Source organism: Dermacentor variabilis, chromosome 10 (genome assembly GCF_050947875.1).
Source record: "Dermacentor variabilis isolate Ectoservices chromosome 10, ASM5094787v1, whole genome shotgun sequence".
NCBI classification, from domain to species: domain Eukaryota; kingdom Metazoa; phylum Arthropoda; class Arachnida; order Ixodida; family Ixodidae; genus Dermacentor; species Dermacentor variabilis.
Genome location: NC_134577.1, coordinates 87,002,938 through 87,027,445, shown reverse-complemented (window position 1 = coordinate 87,027,445; position 24,508 = coordinate 87,002,938). Strand labels below are relative to the sequence as shown.

Sequence of the window (24,508 nt, the reverse complement as noted above, 5' to 3'; positions counted from 1 at the left end):
GGCAAGTTTCTTAGTGCTATCAAAAGGAAGAAAAATGTCGCGAGCGCATACTCTAATTTAGTTTGCGTTGGAGCATACGCACCTGTGACGGGCGATGGAGGTTCGCTTTAAGCTATAGGGCACGACCGACGTTCGCTGAAATCCTTACAGCCCATACTTGAATTAAAAGGAGGGCTGAAAAATCAACTCCATGAAAATCTGAGTGATGGATTCATCAAACCGTCAACATCAGAATTTGCCTCTTCTATTACAGTAATGGGGATGGATCTTGGCACACTTATACAATGTACTGACTGTCGGCTTGTTAACGAGTAAACTGGTTCCTTCCCATTTCGAAAGCCGAGAATTGGTGACATTATTACCGTAGCAGGAGGCTGCCATTTGTTATGAAGAATTGCTCTGTGTAAAGGGTACTGAGAGATACTTCTCCGAGAGGAATAGCAACAATATACAACATTTGGAAAACCTTTAGACGTCTAAGAATACAAAAGACTACCACTTGGTTGGATAGACACTGGAGCGTGGTTCCTGAAATTTATTTAGGAAAACCTAGAACATTTGACTGCTTGTTCTTGAATTGTGTGCATTGGCGATATATTTTTGTATATACGCCCTTAAGAAGAACATGAGTTTCACCTATCGAGAATTCTGCATACATTACGTAAGGTGAAGCTTAAGATAGACGTAAAGAAGGGTGAGTTTTGCCAGGTACGTGTCGTTTTTCTAGGAAACACTTTTGACAGTTACACTAAAGACACTAAAGAGGAATCAGTGAAGTGAATATAAAGTCAAGAAAATCCGCTCGACTTGCATTATTTGAGAGTGTTTCAGGGTCTTGCAGGACATTTTAGAGCATCGGTGAGATATTCCACATCCTAAATACGATGACATACTCTCACAAAGAAGGACGTCCTGAGTGTCAGGAATGAGGAATGCGAGGGAGCATAAGAAGAACTTCTCAAAACAATTTCAACTGACCTGGTCTTACTGACCTGGCCAATTAAAATACGCATCATCAGTGCGGGGTCCATACGAGACTATTTCATTAAATAAACTGGAAACAGTACTGAACCGTGCAGCACGCCGCATCCTTAATGATGAAAAGACAACTGTCAGCATTACGCAAAAAAAGCGACTTTAATTCTACAACTAACGTTAACGCCAGCAAATCGCCCGTACATGCTTCTATCAGAAAATATTTTTGCCATTCTACCCTCGCCTCTCTCTGTATCCTGCCAGCAACTTTTTCAGCACGTCGAAATTATCTGCTCAAAGTCAGTATAGCTCGCAGCAACACCACACTTATGGCAACTCATTCTTCATAAAAAGGGGCACTGACTCGAACAGCCATCCTTCATTTTGCACCGGTATTTCTGACCTATGGCTTTTCAGACACGCGGTAACTAATGTAGTTTTCTCGTAGCTCTTGACATTATGAGTTGCTATTGTGATGTTCTTTGTTCGCACGGTACTGTTCTACTTGCCTGTGTATTTATTACATTGTCCCTCCCCACTAAGATGCACACGTAAGTATTAGGTTACCCCAAACCCCAAATGAGGTTACCCCAAATAAGTAAATAAGTAAAAAATAGTTCTGACAGACTGCTGTAAAAAGTTTGAACTCTACCGAAGCATCCCTAAGGGACACTTGAGCAGTTTTACATCAGCGCCACTTATGTAAAGTACCAAGGCATCAACTAAACGCAATATGATAGTGCTCCTCCACGTTCAGTAGATCGGGAGATAATTGAAACACCAAGGAGAAGCCCTGCAATTGTGATGTCATCGAAATAGATTCAAAGCTGTCTTCAGGGTCAATAATTTAAGCTCTTAACTGATAACCAGGCCCTTACGAGCTTCGCAAGCCTTGCTTTGCCATAGAGGAGGGATTGCAAGATGCGTCAGCGAAATAAAGCAGTTTGTAGTTGATATAGCACGTCTGCCACGAGACAGGCATTCTGGGGCCAATGCCATGTTAAGATTGCACATAAAAACACCAGCATGAATCGGGGATTGCATTTGCCACCATTTCGGAGGGTTAGAAAAAAATAGTGAATGATGGAAGGTTTCCAGCATCGAAGACAAGTCGTCGAAGTATTTTGTATGACAGCCCTGAATCTGATGTGTATCTCAAAAGTGACATGAAGCTGGAACAAAGATTCATATAGGAAATTCTAAAGCAAGTAGTGCCACGCACGTAAAGAAATGCCATCGCGGTAAATTGAAGAAAGCTAGATACCGTCGAAGATCACTATTCCTTCGTACTCTGACATTCGCATTGAAGCAATCCATCTTGAGATTGCGGAATCCAAGAAGAAGAAAGTGGGGGCATGAAAAACACCATCTTCTCCGGGTGCAGTCTATGTGTGCACTATAGTGCGAAACCAGGAAAAGAATATACCAATGCGGCTATGCACTCCTTGGAGGGAGCTACTTTCAAGTGAACAAATGTTATAGTCTCCTACAATGAACCAGAATTCTAGAGCAAGAAATTGAGAACTTTGGCGAAAGGAAGACGGAACGCGCTAAGGTTTGTCATACCATCCCAAAAGGAATGTTTTAGCATTGCGATTGATCAGAGATGTAAATACGTTTATAAAGCTGTCCTCGAACCTCCATGGTGGTTTAAAATGTGGTCTAGAAGCAGCTGCGGACCGCCACCATCGCGCACACACTACAGGGGGACTTAGGTGCCCTCCTCATTTTGCATCTTACGGAGATATGACTAACTTAAGACCTATACATTACTACCTAAAAATCTTCTGCTCGGATTACCAAACAAAATCTTCATTCACAAACTCCAAGAACTAGGGAGCAGGAAGACCAGGACAAGCACACGATAAAAAAAACTAGGTTTTGATGGCAGACACTCTTTCCAAAACTTTCCAAAACTCTTTTCATTAGCTATTTTGTGGCCACCAAGACGATAAAGTTATGCGGAGCCCATAAGATAATATATTACGAAGACCATAGTGAGCAAGCATGACGCCAACACCACAGGCAACGTCACTTCATACGACCTCAAGTGGGGTGTAAAGAAGAGCCGAAGGAAATATGTAGTGTCAATTGCAAGAAAGGAGTCGTCGCGTGGCCTGCGACGAACACGCGACTAGGGGAAAGGAAGAGAAAGCAAGTAGTTAGAAGGAGAGTGAGGTAAAACAAATTGGCTGGATAGCCATCTACTCATGTGTATCTTTACAGGTATGTCTGTATCCAACCATTTCTCTACCTAACAAGCTCTCTGGGTAGTCCGTGGTCGAGTGGGCAGCGTATCGGGCTGCTGTGCTGAGGGAACAGGGCTCGAAGTCAACCATCCGACGGGCTTGAGTCGCTGAGCATTTGGTCCGATGTACATACGAGCCGGTGTTCAACGAACCCGCCCGCAAATACCCAACCCCACACCCGAGCAGTGGGAGGCCGTGCTGACTATTTCGGACCCTCGTAACCAGCAGCAACTGGTGCGGCGGGCCCGGGAGACAGCAAGAGCCGCAGGAGCCCTGGACTAAGGGCGCCTCCCGCACAAGCAGACAGACACCTGCTTGTCCTTTCTTTTTAATAAATGTTTCTCCTCCTCCTCCTCTCGCTCGTGCTGACATGGGCCACTGTAAGACCCGTGGAACGAGTAGATAACGCTGTTCGAAGAAACAGCGCCGGCTTGGAGCATTGGTTATGTGCTAATTGGTAGGCACTGGTCTCTAATAAGCCTCTTTGATGCCAACTTGGGTCGCGAAAATTTTGGCCTAAATTTCTGCGATGCCTATGCACGGGTTTGTACTGCTCTTCGATCGCTGCCAACTTGACGCAGCGAGCATGAACCACTGGGCTTGCGACAAGCGAGGAAACAATTCTCAGCATTAGCAGGCTCCGGCACGCCACGTTTTTTTCGTCTCGTGGGCCCCGCGGATAGTTCTGGACAGTACCACTAGGTGGCGTAGCGTGTACAGAAGCAAGGGCGAGAGAGGAGCCCGGTTACTGCTTGACGCTTGTTTAAGCGTTCGCAGGCACCGGCGCGCCGTGGATTTCGGAGGCTGCACGCAGGTTGTTCTTAGGGAAGCGTGAACGAATTCTGGTGCAGTAGTCTCCTCGTACTAGCTGAAATGGACGGCGAAATACAGGGTGTCGCTATATTGACTGAAACCTATAGCTCCTATCGTCCAAAGTCATCGTGAGATGGGTCCTGCCGAATTTTTTCGAGGACACTACATCATTACATTTGGGAAGTGGCTAGTGGTTTCGTGGATAGGGCCCTGGTGATACAAAACTAAGATCCATCAGATACAGGAGTTCTTTGTACATTAGTATATTTCCTCAAAATAGAAGGTAATAAGGAAGACCGGCCTAGAGTTAAAAAAATAAAACGAGAAAAGAACGGTGGCTGTGGATGTGCGTTCGCGTCAACGTGCCCTTTTCTTCGTGTTCGTTTCTAAGCCAATGAAAATATTAGGCTCGAAATGAAATCTGCTCGCTCAAGTTAACGTACTGTAACAAAGAACCTCACAAACACACTCTCCCTATGTTCAAGCTGAGGCACAGCCGATGTGTATAGGTTAGGGGATGACCTCTGAAAAGAGTGCAAAATGTCACGCTTAAACAAATGCTCTGGGTTATTGCCCTGTGCTGCGCCCTAATGTCACCTAATGCGTAGCGCTTTTGGCAGCTGCATAGAGAGAATTTCCGAGAGACCACCCTCAAAAGCCGGTACATTCTGAAATGTGTACATATATATATATATATATATATATATATATATATATATATATATATATATATATATATATATATATATATATATATATATACATATATATATATGCAAAACTTGTTCAGTGGAAGGCGTGATCTTTCTCCACGTGGCTTATAACACGATAGGACAGAGAAATGATGTTCTTGTATTATCTAAGCTGTGTTTTTACCCTCGTCTCTGCAAGTTCACACAGTGCCTCTGAGCCTTTTAAGTATGCCAAGCCCAATTTCACTGATTTATTAGAGGTAATTACATTTTACAAGTCGATATTCTTTTGTGGCAAAATGTTGTGTTATATGCCATAGGGTTACTGTAATATGACCCTTTCTTGCTTGTGCTCACATTAACTTTACTGTTTTCATCCATTTGAAATAATTTACTGCCACTGCACGAAGTACTACTTTGCACTAGGGCTTATAATAGAATAATATCTGCATATAAATAAACCATACATTTGTTATTAACAATCGTTCGCAGTTCTGTTAACTGCTTGTAAGGTAATCCACTCGCAACGCAACGTCAGAGTGCTCGTTTCTGCTATTGCTATGTTTTATAGTACGGCCATAAATTAACTATTCGCCTCTAGCGTAATTTGTGGGCACACATATTGCTGAGCAGCCCAGTGCACTTGCATTGTCTCTAGAGCTTTGTCGATCTTCAATGCGATGCCGACGCTGCTTGACAATTTTGGGTTCATGTATGCGTGGCATATTTCTGTTAGAAAAACTGGGGATTTTTTCGACGAAGCGACACCTTTTAGGCTTCAGGTTTTGTCCGGACGACCTGATTTCCAATAATACTGCTTCAAGTCCCGTCAGGTGACTGTTAAATTGTAGGGACCGCAGGACATCATGCGAAATATAAGAGAGGTCCGTTACTTCAGATCTGTGAGTACCGCATCCATCACGCGGTGGAATGTGGCAGGTGCCTAGAAAAAATAACAAATAGTGTACACTTGAATTCAAAGGTAACGTCCGGCCGAATAGCCGTAGTATATTTTCATATATTTTCATAACCTTTGGAGTTCGCCATTATTGAGATTTATCAACCGAGAATGTTTTGCAATAGTCTATCGAAGAAGAGTAGATCCACTTTCTTCCTCATGAGTTTATTTATGTCGCAACATTGTAAATCTTGTAAAGGGGTTTGGTCAACATTTCGGCGTGTAGCGTGAATCGTAACCGAGTAGTCAGGCTACACAGAGCAAGTACATCCGGATGCCCGAGTGGCTTACACATGCGCCATGCACTGGTCATCTGGCTGGCTGAGTGGCTGCACTGCTTAAATCGAATAGAGGTTTTGACCGGCCTTGCTCGTCCTCGCTTTTTCTTTATTTCAATTACTCCCGTCCAAAGTGAAGCCATCCTGTCAACCATCGACTTGGAGAGGAGCGGTTCATAACTCTTTCAGGCGGGGAACAGCAGCAGCAACCCGTTCGCGGCGGAGCATGCAGGATGTCGGCGTATGTGTCTCTATGATATAGTTCGCAAGAGTGGTGCGTCCGATGATGCGGAATGGTCTGTCACACCTCGAGAGAAGTCTTGCTGACAGTTTAGGCGTGGTAAAAGGCGCGGAAAGCAAGAATATTGTGCCGCGAGTGAAGTTATGGTTCGTATTTCCACAATCACGTTTGAACTTTTGTTGTTATTGGTCGTCGGAGGTGAAAATTTGGCCTAACTGACGACATTTCTCGGCATATCTGGCGACGACCAAAACGGAAGCGCAATGTGACGCGTCTGATTGATGCGGTACAACCGTATCTATGGAATGGGAGTGTTTCAGACCGTAGAGGAGAGAGTATGGGGAAAGTCCTGTAGTATTTTGTGTTGCCGTATTATATACGTAAGTGACAAACAGAAGGCTGATGTTCGAGTTTGTAGGTTCCAATAAGATGTATGTGGCAAGCATGTGACCAAGGGTTCGATTGAAACTCTCCGTAAACCCATTAGTATGAGGACGGTACGCTGAGGTGGATCGCTGAAAAACGCGGCTTTGAGCAAGCAAGTCTTCAATCGCTTACGACAGAAACACACGGCCTCTACCGTTCAGCAATTCTTAAGTGGGCCATGACGAAGAATGAAACGATGGGGCAGAAAGGACGCAACGTCACTAGCGATGTCTGGAAGTAGAGCAGCGGCATCAGCCTACAATATAAGGTTATCAACTGCAGCAATAATCCATCCTTTACCTGTGGGCGTTAGTGGTAGCGGCCCGTACAGGTCAATTCCCGCAGGGTTGAAGCCATGAGCACAGCATAGAATGGGCTGTAATTAACCGCAGAGAGATGCGGCATTGGCATGGCGAACGCAAGTGCTTAAAGTTTTGGAAGAAAGTAAACATTCCTTGGCAGTAGCAATGTTGTTGAGGGCTCATACGTCTTGGAGGTGGTTGCGTGCGCACATTGTGGGTCGGTGTGGAAAGATGAATTTATATCAGAACGCAAAGTCATAGCAATAACACGAAAACCACTTGCGACCATCAGGATGGTAGCTGCGTCGACGCAGGTCATCCCGGATGGCAAAATTGGCAGCTTGGTGACGCTGGGAACAGAAGTGCATCTAAAAAAAAGAACCAGAACCCAGGAACCATTGCGCCATTTTGATGCGAAGGGTGCATGTTCGCCGACGACACCATTCACTCGTGGAGAGGGAGGCAGTGTCAGCAGGTAGCGGAGAGCGCGGTAGAGCGTCTTCGTCAATATGCTGACCGCCAGAGCGTTAGTTCTACGTGTTTGTCGCAGTCTTGAATGCGAAGATCCGACCGAGGAAGATATCCAGACGGGTCTTTTAAAAAGGATTACCAACAAAGGGCGTGATGTTCAGTTAACACGTTGAAAGGGCGGCCGTATATATACAGAGAAACATCCTCAGGGGCCAAACGATGACCAGGCATTGTATTTCAGGGACGCTGTAGAGGTCTTCCGCTTTAGTCAGTGCGATACTTTTGTAAGTAACAATGTACTCCTAGTAGCCAGGTTTGCGCTGCACAAGCACAGCATCAGGCCAATATCGCTGTGGTCGGTGTACACTTCTGTTGGGGCGCTGGAGTCATGGTGTGGAACTGCAGGCGGAGATGTGAAAAGGCCGCTTCAGGCAAAGAATGCAGTTTGGCATGCTGGAGACCAGAAGGATAGGTTGTGGGCCCCGCCTAATAAATAATTTAGGCAAAATTACGAACAAACAGTCTAAAGTAAGATCGGAGGGCAATGAAGGCACGGAGTAGTTTGAGTGTCTTAGGTTTATGAAAAGTCTGTTACAGACCGAGGTTTCGAAGGGTCGGGAAGAATTCCATCTTGAGATTGGGCGTGACTTAGAGCTGTAAGCTTGCAAGCGACGAACTGGCACTTTCTCTGGTTCAGATGCTTGCCTGTGCTAGTCATGTACGTCAACACTCTTCTAAGGCGTAGAAAAAGGATTTTTGTTCTAGCGTAATTTGCTTTATTTCCTTCATCGTCATTGTCATCACCATTATCAGCCTATCTTACGTCCATTGCAGGACGAATATTTCTCCCTGCTATCACCAATTACCACTCTCCCGCTCCCACAGGTTCCGAATTGCGCCTCGGAATTTCCTAATTTTGTCACCCCACCTAGTCTTCTGCCGTCCTCAACTGCGCTTCTCTTTTCTTGGCACCCATTCTGTAGCCCTAATGGCACACTGGTTATCTAACCTATGCATTATATGTCCTGCCGAGCTCTGTTTCTTTCTGATAATGTCAATTAGGAATATCGGCTATCCGCATTTGCTACCTGATCCACACCGCTGCCTTCCTGTCTCTTAACGTTACGCCTAACATTCTTCGTTCCATCGTCCTTTGTGCGGTCCTGAACTTGTTCTCGAACATTTTTGTCAGTCTCCAAGTTTCTGCCCCATATTTTAGCAAAAGTTGAATCCACTAGTTGTGCACCTTTCTTTTTAATGATAATGGTAAGCTTCCGGTCAGGATTTGACGATGTATGTCTGCAGTATTTTTGCCCATTCTTGTTCTTCTAAAGTTCCCTTTTGATGATCAGGGTCTGCGGTGGATAATTCGCCTAGAAAAACGTACTCCTTCACAGGCTGTAGAGGATGATTGGCAAATATTGAACTCTTATTCCCTTGCCAGGCTATTGGTCACTATCTTTGGCTTCGGCGTATTAATCTTCAACCCCACTCTTACATTCTATGTTAGGGTATCTAAGCATTTGTTATAATTCGTCCCGAGTGTTGCTAAACAAGAGAATACCATCTGCAAAGCGTAGGTTGCTTAGATATTATCCTTTGATCTTCACTCGTAAGCTTTCCTTGTTGAAGAGCTTGAATACTTCTAAGCATGCAGCGAATAGGATTGCCGAGATTGTCCCCTTGCCTGGGTCCTTTCGTTATAGGTATTTTTCTACGTTTGTAGAGAATTAGGGTAGCTGTGGGAATTTTTGTAGATATCTTTCAAATATTTATCCAAACCTCCTGTACTGTTTTATTATGCGATGCCTCTGTGACTGCTGGTATCTCTACTGAATCAAATGCCTTTTCGAGGTCTACGAGATCCATCTAGAGAGGCTGATAGTACTCTGCAGATTTCTTGATTACCTGATGTATTTCATAGATGTGATTTCATTGTACAGTATCCTTTCCTGAATCAAGCCTGTTCTCTTGGTTGATTTAAGTGTTGCCCCTATTCTATTATGAGTTATCTTGGTGTATATTTTGTATAATACTGGAAGGGAGCTGATGGGCCTCTAATTTTTCAATTCTTTAAGGTGTGCGTTTTTGTGGATCAGTATAATGTTGGCATTCTTTCAGTTCTCTGGGACCCTTGAAGGCGTGAGACATTTCCTATAAAGCGCCGGAAGCTTTTAAGCATGATGTCTCCTTCATCTTCGTTTACAACGACTGTTATTTCATCTTCTCCTTCCGCTTTTCCTTGTTTCGTGTCTTGTAAGGCACTTTTAACTTCATCGCTTGGTATAGAAGGAGCCTCTATAGCCTGTACATGACTGCTTCGAATCGAGGTATCGTGGCTCCTCTGGGTGTTGCATAAGTCAGTAGAGAATTATTTCTCTGCTTTTAGTCATCATCATCATCATCATCATCATCATCATCATCATCATCATCATCATCATCATCATCAGCCTGGTTACGCCCACTGCAGGGCAAAGGCCTCTCCCATACTTCTCCAACAACCCCGGTCATGTACTAATTGTGGCCATGCCGTCCCTGCAAACTTCTTAATCTCATCCGCCCACCTAACTTTCTGCCGCCCCCTGCTACGCTTCCCTTCCCTTGGGATCCAGTCCGTAACCCTAATGACCATCGGTTATCTTCCCTCCTCATTACATGTCCTGCCCATGCCCATTTCTTTTTCTTGATTTCAACTAAGAAGTCATTAACTCGCGTTTGTTCCCTCACCCAATCTGCTCTTTTCTTATCCCTTAACGTTACACCTATCATTCTTCTTTCCATAGCTCGTTGTGTCGTCCTCAATTTGAGTAGAACCCTTTTAGTAAGCCTCCACGTTTCTGCCCCATAGGTGAGTACTGGTAAGACACAGCTATTATATACTTTTCTTTTGAGGGATAATGGCAACCTGCTCTTCATGATTTGGGAATGCCTGCCAAACGCACCCCAGCCCATTCTTATTCTTCTGATTATTTCCGTCTCATGATCCGGATCCGCCGTCGCTTTTAGTATCTCTTCGAAATTACTGGTGATCTTAGCCCGCTTCTCTTTCCCTGCATACATCTTTCTTTGTCCTATGCCAAATTTCCATCTCACTTATTTCATGCTGCGTTCATTTCCTTCTTCGTCCTCAGTCTTTCTTACGCTATAATTTCGAATATCCTTTAGCTTCTCCTTGTTGATCAGTTTTAACAATTCGGCAAATTTTATCTGATCTGTTGAGTTTGACACTTTCATTCTTTGTCCTTTATGCTAGGTCCTTCGTTACGTAGGAGAGCCTACCTACAGGTTGCCTTGGTGCCTTACTTCCCACTTCCATTTCTGCTTCTGTAGCGAGCCTTGTTACGGTTTCATTCATTGCCTCTATGTCTTCTTCATCCCGCTCTTCGAAGGCTGCATATTTGCAAGTACCAGCTGAATTGGTCTCCTTTACCTTTACTCCGTCTAGGTTAGCCTATTTCTTCTTGAGCAATTTTACTCTTTCTCTCTTGGAAATGAGGTGAATTCTGGGCTTCAGTAAACTATGATCACTGCACATTACCCTACCTAACACTTCTACATCCTCCACTATACTGGGATCGGTAGAAAAATGAAATAAATTTCATTTCTTGTTTCACCCTTTGTCCTTTACCAGGTCTACTTTTTCTTGCTACATTTTCTGAAGAAGATGTTCGTCATTCTCAGCTTTTTTCCCTCCGCGAATTGTACCAACATCCTCTATTGTTTCTAGAATGGACGCCGCAGTTGCCAATAGTTTGTTCACCAGTCTGCTTTTTCCCTACTTTTTCATTGAAGTAGCCATTTACTGCAATATACTGAGTTTGCGGTTTTTTCATCGCTAATTCCACCTCTCGATAATATTTATCTACTTCATCATCATCATGACTGGAGGTTGGAGCGTACGCTTGTACTACCTTTAATCTTTATCACTTATGAAATTTTAATACGGCTACTGCTAACCTCTAAATAATGCTGTAGAATACGTCAATGTTGCCCGCTATGTCCTTATGAAAGAAGGAATCCTACTGCGTATTGCTTCTTTTTTGGAAGTCCTCTATTGCAGAGGATGTGGCCATACGGCAGCACTGTACGCGTATAAGCCTTACCAGTTGTTCTAACTTTCCATAAGATGCTTAAGAGTTACTCAAACAGACCTGCTAAGCTAGCCTCACTCGAGAGAATACGGGTGCTAAATGTAGATAGTGTTAGTTTGCATTGGCATCCTCTCCGGGTCCGAAGATTTATAGCACACTCTGCTGCGTTACAGGTCTGATCACCGCCTTAGTCAGACGCTCTACAACTGCTTGGGACTCTGGGTTATTGGCTGATCAAATGACTCATTTGGGAAGGAGTGGCCGAATACTTAACTGGGAGGCCAATTCCTGTTATGGTGAAGCGTTGTCTTTTGTTGAAGCTTAATGGGTCTTCCTCATTGCATTCGTATAGCGCCCACTGGCCCTAGGCATTTTTCCGGTGTCAGGTGCCACTCGAAGCCCGGAGAGGTAATGTACTGGAGGAGATGAATTCTGGATTAACACCTTCATATAAAACAGAGAAAGAAAAAGCCCGATAGTTCGAACTTCTGACTGTGGCTGCCGAGCATCGAAGCTAGGTTAGTCAAGTAACCCTGCAGGCTGTGAGGCCGCCTAACGGCAGCGAATTTCAGCAAAGAGAATCTCGCACTGCATTTTCAGCGATACGGCGCGCTTAGCGCTACTAGCGCTGAAAAATAAAAATAACGTGCATGATGCCCTCGCTTCGATTACAAAAGAGGACATCTAAGGGGCATGTTTCGGCACCGCACTTTGGATCTTACATGCGTAGAAACTCTATTGATTTATCCACAACAGAGAGGTTTTGCTGATAGCGATAGGAAGCATAATATACCATTATTTCTAATTGGTTCTAACCATCGAGAACGTGGCTATGTACACCATACATTTCGACGACCTCGAACGTTACTTAAAACCAGTAGGGGGCAAAAGAAAGGCGGAACTGATAGCTTCTCTTACCCGAAAGGCCACAAGACATGGCCGGGGTACATCCAAATTATGCTACATTGAAGGCCGAGTTATTGAGAGTGGATAGGGCGCACTGGCACATACATTTACCTATTTATGCGGAAAATTTCGCTCACGAACAAATCCGGACTCCAACGCCGGATTTTCTACGACACGGGGCCCTTTGTGCTTCTGGCATTAAAAAATTACATTTTTAATATAATTTTTTAATGTAATGCAAAAGGGGGGCATCTAAGCAGGCATGTTTCGGCACACTGCCTTGGAAGCTGCTGCACCCCTTTTCGTAAATCTTACATTCGTAAAAACTGCCGTGATTTATCCGCGATAGGCGGGTTTTGCTGATCGTGATAATCTACCTCAATACAGTTAAACCACTTTAATCTACCCTTATCCACTTTATAATATTTTACCTTATTCCATGTTATTATTCGATCTATAATCCACAATAAAGTACCTTAGTAAAGTTTTTCTACTTTAATACACTTAAATCAACTTTACTCTCTAATGCACCTTAATCACATTCATTTGACCTTCATTCACTTCCCTTCACCTTATTTCACTTTACTCCACCTGCAGTAACCTTACGCAAATGCGTTCTGGCTTCAATCTTGTCATGGAAATATACAAGAGTGTGATAGTGTTCTTTCCTGCCTCTCGCTGTGGACAACGTCGGCTTTTCTGGCTCATGAGTCACATAATGCTTTTCCACTAAGAGAGCTTTCGTTACGAATTAAGGCCGAATTAAGGATTGCATGGTACCCAAGCTATCACCCAGCGCCCTCCGATGGCTCAAAAGCGCTGAGTGCCGTGTGGTTTTAGTACAGCGCTTCAGTTGTTCAGCACCGTACGCGCCGCGAACGATCTAACAGTGTCAGAAGTAAACAGAAAACGAGTCGAGCTTTTAGCTCTGGCACAACTCCAATGCCACCTATTCAAATACATATAAAACGTAAAAACGGTTTTATGAAATTTTATCAGCGTACTGAAAGAGTACAGTATTGCAAAATACCACTCTTAAGAATTTGCACCCTTTGGGGCTTAACTTTTTCCACAAAATATACGTCCTCTATTTTGCCTGCATTGCCGTTCTTCAACAGTGCGAACCCACTACTTCCAGATCACGAATGGTATGCGGGTTATCAGGGTGACATACCATTGAAGATAAGAATCTAGAGAGCGCGGTGTATTCAAGAAAGAAAACGCAAGCAAGGCAGATGACGATTATTGATGTGGGACAAATGTACATCCAAGCGGGTGCCATCGGTATCACAGTGAATGGCAAAAGGTTCTAAAAAGGTGTAATCAAGAATGTGGAAACGTGAATACACTCTTTTTACACCCAGAAGGGCGTAAAATTTCCCTGTGTAGGCCGCCATGGTGAGAAGTGTCAGAATATGCAAAAGCTCGATTTATGCTGTGCTGGCACTTATGTACGACGCAATTATTCGATGCTATTTTTTTCTGGTTGAAGTTATAGCCAAGCGCTATCACTAACAATGGCGTTTTGTATCACGCAAGCAAGCCACAGAACTTGTGGCAGTCGTTCGCAAACTTGGTCGTGTACAGATACTCCCATGTGGGCAGTCATGCGATGATGGACTCCCCAGATCTTATGCGCCAATTGTTGACACTAAGTCAGTGCTGCTGGCTAACGTGGCTACTTTTAGCTTGCAGCACTGCAAAGAATAGAGCGCAAACTCCTGCCAAATAGAGAGATTGCGATTTGAAACAATCAGCATAGTGCACCAAAACACAGCCGGCTTATGTACAGTCGAGTGCAAAAGTCTTGAGACCACGGTACATATAAACAAAAGACAAATAATTTCTTCTAGCACACCTGGGCAGTGTGAAATTGTGTAAAAGTATGGCGCTGGTCAAGCAGGTGCACGTGGACAGTACAGTTGACGTCAGCCTTTATGCCTAGGCTGCGAAGAAAAAACAAATTTAGCAACAACTCTTATCCTTAAACTTTTGCACTCGACTGAACTGTAATCCCATTGCACATAAAGTACTAAGATGTCACTGCCAGTTCCTGGCCCCTACTTCGTGGCAACATTCCATGCACATCTAAAATTTTATTTCCCAGTTTAATCGCGAACAGTATGCTGAATTCTATTAATGTAAGTTATCGCCTTCTCGTGTCTACCAGCATCTCATGAAACGTTCTCGGTGGTTGTCGTTACGTTGACTAAACTGAAGCACCGTAATGCAATTGCCTTTGGTTTCCTACAACACCTACATACTGATAATAAGGAACATTCGGCAGTATTGTACGCCTTTTGGGACACAGGTTTAATGGTAACTAAATAGCACAATTTATAGTTTCAAGAATTTTGGAGGCCCATTCATAGAGGGATTGTAATCTATACTTGTGACTGCAACCTGTTCACGCAACATGATTCAACAGAACATTAATTTTTATATATGACCCACGGGGAGGAACTTACCAGCTGGGACATTTGTAAACAGAAGCTTAAAGATTTGTTTGGCAAGCCTGTGGGACGTCAGCGCGCCACCCAAAAAGACCTCGCTTCGCGTGTCCAGACGTGCACTGAATCCTACCTCACCTACATCCCGGACGTGCTTGCTCTGTGATGACTTTCGGTTTATGTAATGCCCCGGCCACATTTGAACGAATGATGGACACCCTCCTGCATGGCCGCGTAACATTTTAGAGCACGTTCGGCTCGTTTACGAGCTCATTAGGCCAACTCTTCTTTGCTGATGTTCCGTTTAAGTGTCATTCTCAAGCTTCCGTTGCATGACGCCGTGATTTTTGACAAGCCACCGCAAGCTAAGAGAAAACGGACCAATCGCAGACGCCGGCACCACCCTCTTCATCGGGTTATCCATTTTCAGTGCACTGGCTCTGCCCCTTCGAATCCCTCTCCACTTGAGCGTTCTCCTTGCCTCTTGTCAGCCAATTAGATACGACAAGCCGCTCCGTGTAGTTAATGTTATTCGTTTTTCAAGCAAACAAAAGTGGCCTCCTATGAACGAGGATAGCGTTTGATTGGTTTGTTCAGACAACCCTGCGGGTGGCCGCCCAGTGGTTGCGTGGGTGGTTACGCAAATTTGACGTCAGAAGATTGGAATAAAAACATATTGGAATTGTTTTACGTTATAGCGCCCCTGGTCGGAAGAAGACAATGCTCTGGACTTCGCGCGCTGTCTGCCACGTTCTCAGCTGCTACAATTATTGTAAATATGTTGTAAATATACGTCTGACTGTTTTTAACCCCGCAACAATATAAACGGCCCGATGAAAGCGGCTACCATTCTAACCTGAGTTTCCCGACGGCTTTAACTGGTATTGCCGATGACGAGCTGTATCTCAATCAAGGGGCCACAATCTAGCCCAATGAACTGTTTGCAGCCTTAAAGCTTTTTTCCCGACCTGGGTGCCTGCATGGGTGGGCGCCGTCAGAGCCTCGTGACAATATGGAAGTCTGTTGTTTCTGTCTATTGTGCTGCTAACTATGGCACCCGCTGAGCCTTAACGAATTTATGGAGTTGCCAAATGCCGTAACTGTTCTTGCAATTACCGGACAAAGTGGTTTGATCCTTGATACCCTGCTTTGAAGTATTCCAATGGAAACTGGCGCTGTGCTCTTTGGCTCCCCTTTTAGGACCTTTGTACTTATGGAAATGCCTTACAACTTGCTCGCTTCGCACATAATTAGAGCCTATTTGTGCCACTAATGCGTGGAAATCATTTCAAGCCGATAAGGTACGCTAACGGGATCCTTCATGCCTCAGATGTGCACCTTTGCGACGTAGATATGTGTCTCTGCTTTTGTGCTTAAGGGAACCTGAGTTAGAGCCATGCTTACATGCTTCCCCCTTTTGTCTAGGCTTTGAACACGAGCGAGAAAATTTGGATGAAGCAGCGAAACTATGCTGTAAGCCAGGATTGTATTTACTGGGAACGAATCTTTCTTAACAGGACTGATTACTTTTTTTATCAATGGGAGCGGAAGGGAAAGATGTGGTAAGTGGCTAGGAAACGGCGTAATAGTAAGTAAAGAAGAGGCTATGAAATTCTGCATTAACACTGTTGAGTTGCTGTTTCGTACCTGACCTCATGCTTTCGATTACTTTTGGAACAAATTGTCATCGCTATGGCTGACGTCGGTGTTCTGTATAGGTATAGGTGAAGGCACTCATACGCTGATTTATTTGCTTGTTGTGCGGACATAAGTGCCGCTAACATTCACTACCACGTCAGTTGGCTGGGTCACGTGCCTATCATTAGAGAAACCGACGACCCACGCCGAAAAGTAGATTTAGTTGCAGTGACTATGGCAATAAACAACGAAAAAGAAACTACCACTGCCACACGCGTTACACAGCGATGTCCGTTGAAATAGCTCATGTGCGTCATTGACGGCGCCAAACGGAGCGATGTCCGTCGAAGTCGTGTCCAAAGTTGCCCATGATATAGTAGTCCTGACTGTATCCTTACAGTGAAAAGAACGGCAAAAGCAATCGCCTTTGCATTTTGTTATGTTATTAAAGCATGCGATTAGTATTGTTCTTGGCTGTCCTTAAATACATGGGACATCAGGCATAATTCCTTAGTCTGCAGCTGCGGCAAATGAAACGTAAAACACGTGCTAAAGTATGCGGCTCCAGAAAAGCATACGATTCGACGGCGCTTACTCTAGCAGTGCCCACAATCGCACCGATTACTACGACTCCACGACAGCACTGTCCACCTAGCGAAACACTGTCGCCTGGAGCGTGCAACGGCGATGGCGGTCGCCAAGCAACAAAAATTGCTGTGTAACTTAGCGAAAAGTGTGCCATGACTTAGAGCTTAACCGAACGGATAGGTAAAACAAGCTTAGCGTGAAAATTCGACGTATGAAACAGCTGCTGGACAGTTGGGCCAATACCACGGCAACATCTTCCTTTGAAGATTCAGCCATAATCACGTGATGTAATGATACCAAAAGGTTTGACGTGCTCCATTCGCTGCTAGCTTAAAGTTATATCCCCTGCAGCTGGCCTTCCTCCCCTCCCACGACACAGCCGAGGGCTATCGCTCCCTGTCGGTCTACAGAGCGACGAGCACTGTGCTGACTCTCTATCACAAGCCTGCTTGCTCGTGTACGAATCTGCACAAGCGACTAATAAGCTCTTTCCTGCGTAACAAAAATCATTTTATGAGCGACAGTAAATCAAACCTTACCCCACAACGAGGCAAAGCGTTAAGAACAAGCCGCGACGGTCTTTTTCAACAACCACATTACATCTTACAACCAATGCCTGCTCCTTTTGCAAGAACATTTAGGAACCAAAGAATTTACCTGCATCAGTACGTGAAAGGCCTGTTATAAAAATGTATAGCATCTAAAATGCATGTATTGTAAGTGCACTGTACATCATATGTTGGATGCTATGAGTAATATCTCATTTAGGTTTTTTTATTTTTGTATCTTGTGTACAGTCGGTATACTGCTCCTCGCCTCTTTTTGAATGCTTGCTGCATATGTTTCATCTTTAGTATATTTATCTGCATGTATTCTTCTTTGGTTGTATTAGTTTATGATTGCATTACTCACGAATTTCACTCTTATTGTATGTGCTACTTTTAACCCACCTTGTAATGACCGAAAGGCAAAGAGTACATGCAAATAAAATTTCGGTCGGTCAACCATCGGACACAATGCGTGCCTCAGTCGCATCCGCTGCTCGTCGCCATTCAGCTCGAGCACTGATGTTACTCGTTGTCCGGTTAACTGCAGTTGTAACTTTTTTCTCCAGTTTGAACTGAGGAATCTTGACACTGTCCTCACAGCAAGCCGCTTGCCGTGCACGAAGAGACATCACAGCTATCGCGTAGTGTTTCGTTCGCGTTCTACCATGGGTGATACTATCGGCGATGCTACAAACCCCGCTCTCTTAGTTGACAGAGCATTACTAACGTGGTCCGAAAATATTTGCCTTAGTTAACCTGCTCGATGCGCTTTAGTCGATCTTTGAGCCCATCGTGTTCCTGTTAAGGCGCTTGTAGTCATTGGAGCAAGGACTTCAGCAATGAGCGTTTATATTTGCATTAGCATCGAAATTTTTTTGGATTGATTGCACATCTCGCTGATAGAAATATACATGTAGACCAAGGGCGTAGCCGGGGAGGGGGGCTTATGGTGCTTCAGCCCCGCACCCCGCAATTTTTTCGTGCTGTCATGCGTCGCCGACCAAAACAGCCCCCGGCGACGGAAATGATGCTGGATTTCTTCTAGAATGTCCTTTTCACGCTCTAAAAGACATTTCAGCACGAACATTGCCGAATCGGGCTGTATTTCGCGGGAACGCCTGTGTACAGGAGGTACATACTGTAACGCAAGGAGCCCCATCCGAGCACAGTTTCAACGGCATTTTGATGGCGAGCGGGCTCGTCTCGGCATCTGGCTGTGGCCGCGGAATCTACGGAGCACATGGATTTCGAATTATGAAACATTATTAGTGTAAACTTCCCAAACGTTTGGTTCGGAAGGTGCATTGACATTTCCAAAGTCATGCTTTAGATTTTCAATTCCGGAAATTTGTGGGTTTAATGTTGCTATAAACATTCGACGCCAAAGGTGCATTGATCTTTATAAAGTTCGGCATCTGATCATACAACGAGACACGCCAAATCAACACACTATCAGAAACGTTCAGACAGCACGCCGCGAAGTCTGATGAGAGGAAGCATTGTGGTGGTTCATTTGCGCCGTCGCGTCACAGAAAATAATATCAACATTTGTTCCTCACCTACGCGAAAGCATCCATGTCAAGACACTAAAGCCAGCAAAGGTAACTACTTTGTGATCGATTTTTTCTACTTTGACTGTTGTTCGCGAGGACACAATGAGCGTCTACAATTTTCTTTTCTTCTGGCTACCCGCGGGTTAGCAGAACCAGCCAGAGCCTATGCGTTTTTCTCGTGTTGCTCCGACCACTGTGCGGCGCACTTCGATGCGCGTTCGTTTTTCTCTGGCCGAGTGTTTTGTCACCTGGCAGAGTTCTGGACGCTTTCTGGCTAGCAGAAGAGGAAAAAGAACAATGCATTGCAGCTTGCTGCCATCACTGTGGGGACTCGACGGATTTCAACACGTTCGCTTGAGCGCAACCTCTCCGGTAATCATGCCTCACCGATGTAGGATACCGAGCAGTACGTGTATGTTTCTCTGTGAACCAAGCGTCTCCATTTTTCTTCAACATCAATGCGGTAGCCACATCAGGTACCCATTGTAGGCATTCGATTGTGGCGAACTTGCTTTGCTTTGCGTTTTTTTTGTCATTTTGGTAACCCCCTCCTAACCCACAAAAGAAAAAAAAAAGACATGGTTGCGGCGAAGCGAATTGTCGCATGGTGAAAGTTCAATCTTGTTACTTCTTTTGCCGAAAGTAATGGGCCACGAGACGCTTCAGCCGGATACTCTTATTATATTATTGCTTTATCAATTATATAGAACTCGAGGCGCATTCCTGCCGTCGCCGTCACCCTTATGTTCCGTATAAAGTCCGAAGGCGATTACATCGTGACTGCGCCCCGCATGCTGTATGAGAGAGTGAAAGCGTAGGGGGGGTGGGGGTGGCATGCGTGAGCCGACGATGGTGGTTCAGCCATGTGTGCGCAAGGAATGAAGCAAGGAGAAAGAGCGCCGCCTCCTGTCTCGCGCGATGCATCAGTGGGAGTGAAGGGAGGGGGAGCTGTGATCTGTTAACGTTTGTTTGCGCTACATGTTTATTTGCCTTGTTTGACGCATTATATACAATGATCTTTCTCTTAGATAAGTAGATTTATTGTAGACTTATCATCATCATCATCAGCCTGGTTACGCCACTGCCGGGCAAAGGCCTCTCCCATACTTCTCCAACTACCGCGGCCACGTACTAATAGTGGCCATGTTGTCCCTGCAAACTCTTTAATCTCATCCGCCCACCTAACTTTCTGCCGCCTTCTGCTACGCTTCCCTACCCTTGGAATCCAGTTCGTAACCCTTAATGACCATCGGTTATCTTCCCTCCTCATTACGCGTTCTGCCCATGTCCATTTGTTTTTCTGTTTCCACTAAGATATTGTTGCGTAGGAAGACACCGACGAAAAGCTATTTACAAGTATATTTACAAGGCAATACGCTGCGCTTGGCCAAGAGGCAACAGCCCGCGCTAGCTTCTAATCGTCGTCATCGTCTTCGCACTGCTCGCCTTTCGTGATCGCACAGATTGTGCCGTAGCACTACCCGGCAAAAGCGCCGTCCCGGAGCGACTAAAGATCGGACTCGGAAGCAGTGTAGTAGGCCTTGAGCCTACTGACGTGTACGACATCACTAGATGCCAGAGGAGAGGACGAGGTTGAACCCACAGGAGCAATTTCGTAAGTCACAGGCGTCACCTGGCGCAGCACGCGGTAGGGCCCTGTTTATCGCGAAAGGAGCTTCTCTGAAAGTCCGATGTGACGAGTGGGCGACCACAGGAGCACGAGCGCACCAGGCGAAAACTGTACGTCACGATGGCGGGCGTTGTACTGGTACTGGCAAGGGATAAGAAAAGAGCAGATTGGGTGAGGGAATAAACGCGAGTTAATGATATTGCTACGGCACAATCTGTGCGATCACGAAAGGCGAGCAGTGTGAAGACGATGACGACGATTAGAAGCTAGCGCGGGCTGTTGCCTCTTGGCCAAGCGCAGCGTATTGCCTTGTAAATATACTTGTAAATAGCTTTTCGTCGGTGTCTTCCTACGTAACATATCTGGTGGAGGTGGACGTTCCCTGTACCTCTTCACGGAGCTTCGCAGTGGACGGTACGTCGAGCCTTCCTTCATGGCTCCCGGCGACGACAACCCGACTCCGCCGGCTCCAACACCTGCTGCCACTTCGACGACCTACATCACTCTCCCCGCTCCCCGTGATCCTGGCGTATTCTCAGGCAAAGATGGGGAAGACGTCGATGACTGAATCAGCCTGTATGAACACGTCAGCCGCAATAACCGGTGGGACCCTACTATTATGCTCGCCAACGTAGTCTTTTACCTCGGTGGCACCCCTAGAGTTTGGTATCGCACGCACGAAGATAAGCTCACCAGTTGCGATTCACTTACGACATAGCTTCGAGACTTGTTCGGCAACCCCTACGGTCACCAACTTGCCGCGCAGAAGGCGCTTTCCTGCCGTGTGCAGACGTCAACAGAGCCCTATGTCACGTACATTCAGGACGTCTTGGCTCTGTGCCGCAAAGTTGACACCCACATGACTGAGTCGGACAAGGTTTCCCACATCCTCAAAGGCGTTGCCGATGACGCCTTCAACTTGCTCGTGTGCAACAACGTAGCGACGGTGGATGCTGTTATAAAAGAGTGCCGCCGCCTGGAACTCGCCAAAAGCCGACGTATTGACCAGAAGTTTGCCCGTCTACCCAGCACCTCCACCAGATATGTTACGTAGGAAGACACCGACGAAAAGCTATTTACAAGTATATTTACAAGGCAATACGCTGCGCTTGGCCAAGAGGCAACAGCCCGCGCTAGCTTCTAATCGTCGTCATCGTCTTCACACTGCTCGCCTTTCGTGATCGCACAGATTGTGCCGTAGCAATATCATTAACTCGCGTTTATTCCCTCACCCAATCTGCTCTTTTCTTATCCCTTAACGTTACACCTATCATTCTTCTTTTCTTTCCATAGCTCGTTGCGTCGTCGTCAATTTAGGTAGAACCCTTTTCGTAAGCCTCCAGGTTTCTGCCCCGTATGTGAGTACTGGTAAGACACAGCTGTTATATACTTTTCTCTTGAGGGATAATGGCAACCTGCTGTTCATGATCTGAGAATACCTGCCAAACGCACCCCAGCTCATTCTTATTCTTCTGATTATTTCAGTCACATGATCCGGATGCGTAGTCACAACCTGTCCTGAGTAGATGTATTCCCTTGCCACTTCCAGTGCCTCACTACCTATCGTAAACTGCTGTTCTCTTCCGAGACTGTTAAACATTACTGTAATTTTCTGCATATTAACTTTTAAACCCACCCTTTGGCTTTGCCTCTCTAGGCCAGTGAGCATGCACTGCAGTTGGTCCCCTGAGTTACTAAGCAAGGCAATATCATCAGCGAATCGCAAGTTACTGAGGTCTCCATTACTGAGTTTCCATTAACTCTTATCCCCAATTCTTTCCAATCCAGGTCTCTGAATACCTCCTGTAAACACGCTGTGAATAGCATTGGAGCGATCGTATCTCTCTGCCTGACGCCTTTCTTTATTGGGATTTCGTTGTTTTCTTTATGGAGGACTACGGTGGCTGTGTAGCCGCTATAGATATATTTCCGTATATTTACACACGGTTCCTCTACACCCTGATTCCTCAATGCCTCCATGACTGTTGAGGTTTCGACTGAATCAAACGCTTTCTCGTAATCAATGAAAGCTATATATAAGGGCTGGTTATATTCTGCACATTTCTCTATCACCTGATTGATAGTGTAAATATGGTCTATTGTTGAGTAGCCTTTACGGAATCCTGCCTGGTCCTTTGGTTGACCGAAGTTTAAGGTGTTCCTGATTCTATTTGCAATCACCTTAGTAAATACTTTGTAGGCAACGGACAGTGAGCTGATCGGTCTATAATTTTTCAAGTCTTTGGCGTCCCCTTTCCTATGGATTAAGATTATGTCAGCGTTTTTCCAAGATTCCGGTACGCTCGAAGTCATGAGGCATTGCGTATGCAGGGTGGCTAGTTTTTCTAGAACAATCTGCCCACCATCCTTCATCAAATCTGCTGTTACCTTATCTTCCCCAGCTGCCTTCCCCCTTTGCATAGCTCCCCAGGCTTTCTTTACTTCTTCCGGCGTTACTTGTGGGATTTCAAATTCATCTAGACTATTCTCTCTTCCATTGTCGTCGTGGCTGTCACTGGTACTGTATAAATCTCTATAGAACTCCTCAGCCACTTGAAGAATCTCACCCATATTAGTAATGATATTGCCGGCGTTGTCTCTTAACGCATACATTTGATTCTTGCCTATTCGTAGTTTCTTCTTCCCTGCTTTAAGGCTTCCTCCGTTCCTGAGAGCATGTTCAATTCTATCCATATTATACTTCCTTATGTCAGCTGTATTACGCTTGTTGATTAACTTGGAAAGTTCGGCCAGTTATATACTAGCTGTAGGGTTAGAGGCTTTCATACATTGACGTTTTTTGATCAGATCTTTCGTATCCTGCGATAGCTTACTGGTATCCTGTCTAACGGAGTTGCCACCGATTTCTATTGCAGACTCCTTAATAATGCCCATATGATTGTCGTTCATTGCTTCAACACTAAGGTCCTCTTCCTGTGTTAAAGCCGAATGCCTGTTCTGTAGCTTGATGCGGAATTCCTCTATTTTCCCTCTTACCGCTAAATCATTGATCGGCTTCTTATGTACCAGTTTCTTCTGTTCCCTCCTCAAGTCTAGGCTAATTCGAGTTCTTATCATCCTATGGTCACTGCAGCGCACCTTGTCGAGCACGTCCGCATTCTGTATGATGCCAGGGTTAGCGCAGAGAATAAAGTCGATTCATTTCTAGTTTCGTCATTCGGGCTCCTCCACGTCCACTTTCGGCTATCCCGCTTGCGGAAAAAGGTATTCATTATCCGCATGTTATTCTGTTCTGGAAAGTCTACTAATAACTCTCCCCTGCTATTTCTAGCGCCTATGCCATACTCCCTCACTGCCTTGTCTCCAGCCTACTTGTTCCATACCTTGACACTGAAGTCGCCCGTCAGTACAGTGTATTTTGTTTTGACCTTACCCATCGCCAATTCCACGTCTTCATAGAAGCTTTCGACTTCCCGGTCATCATGACTGGATGTAGGGGCGTAGACCTGTACAACCTTCATTTGGTACCTCTTATTAAGGTTCACAACAAGACCTGCCACCCTCTCGTTAATGCTATAGAATTCCTGTACATTACCAGCTATATTCTTGTTGATCAGGAATCTGACTCCTAGTTCTCGCCTCTCCGCTAAGCCCTGGTAGGACAGGACGTGCACGCTTTTTAGCACTGTATATGCTTCATTTGTCCTCCTAACTTCGCTGGGCCCTATTATAGCCATT

General features: G+C 45.2%; 1 protein-coding gene across 1 annotated transcript in view; it reads left to right on the top strand.

The window, feature by feature from the left end:
• The first annotated feature begins 4,846 nt into the window (after positions 1-4,846).
• Positions 4,847-24,508, top strand: part of LOC142559639 (uncharacterized) — a 38,990-nt gene continuing 19,328 nt past the window's right edge. Inside the window, exons 1-2 of the mRNA XM_075671209.1 lie at positions 4,847-4,989; positions 16,278-16,414. Coding sequence (XP_075527324.1) covers positions 4,879-4,989; positions 16,278-16,414 — 248 coding nt within the window. The 5' untranslated portion in view covers positions 4,847-4,878. The remainder of the gene's footprint in view (positions 4,990-16,277; positions 16,415-24,508) is intronic.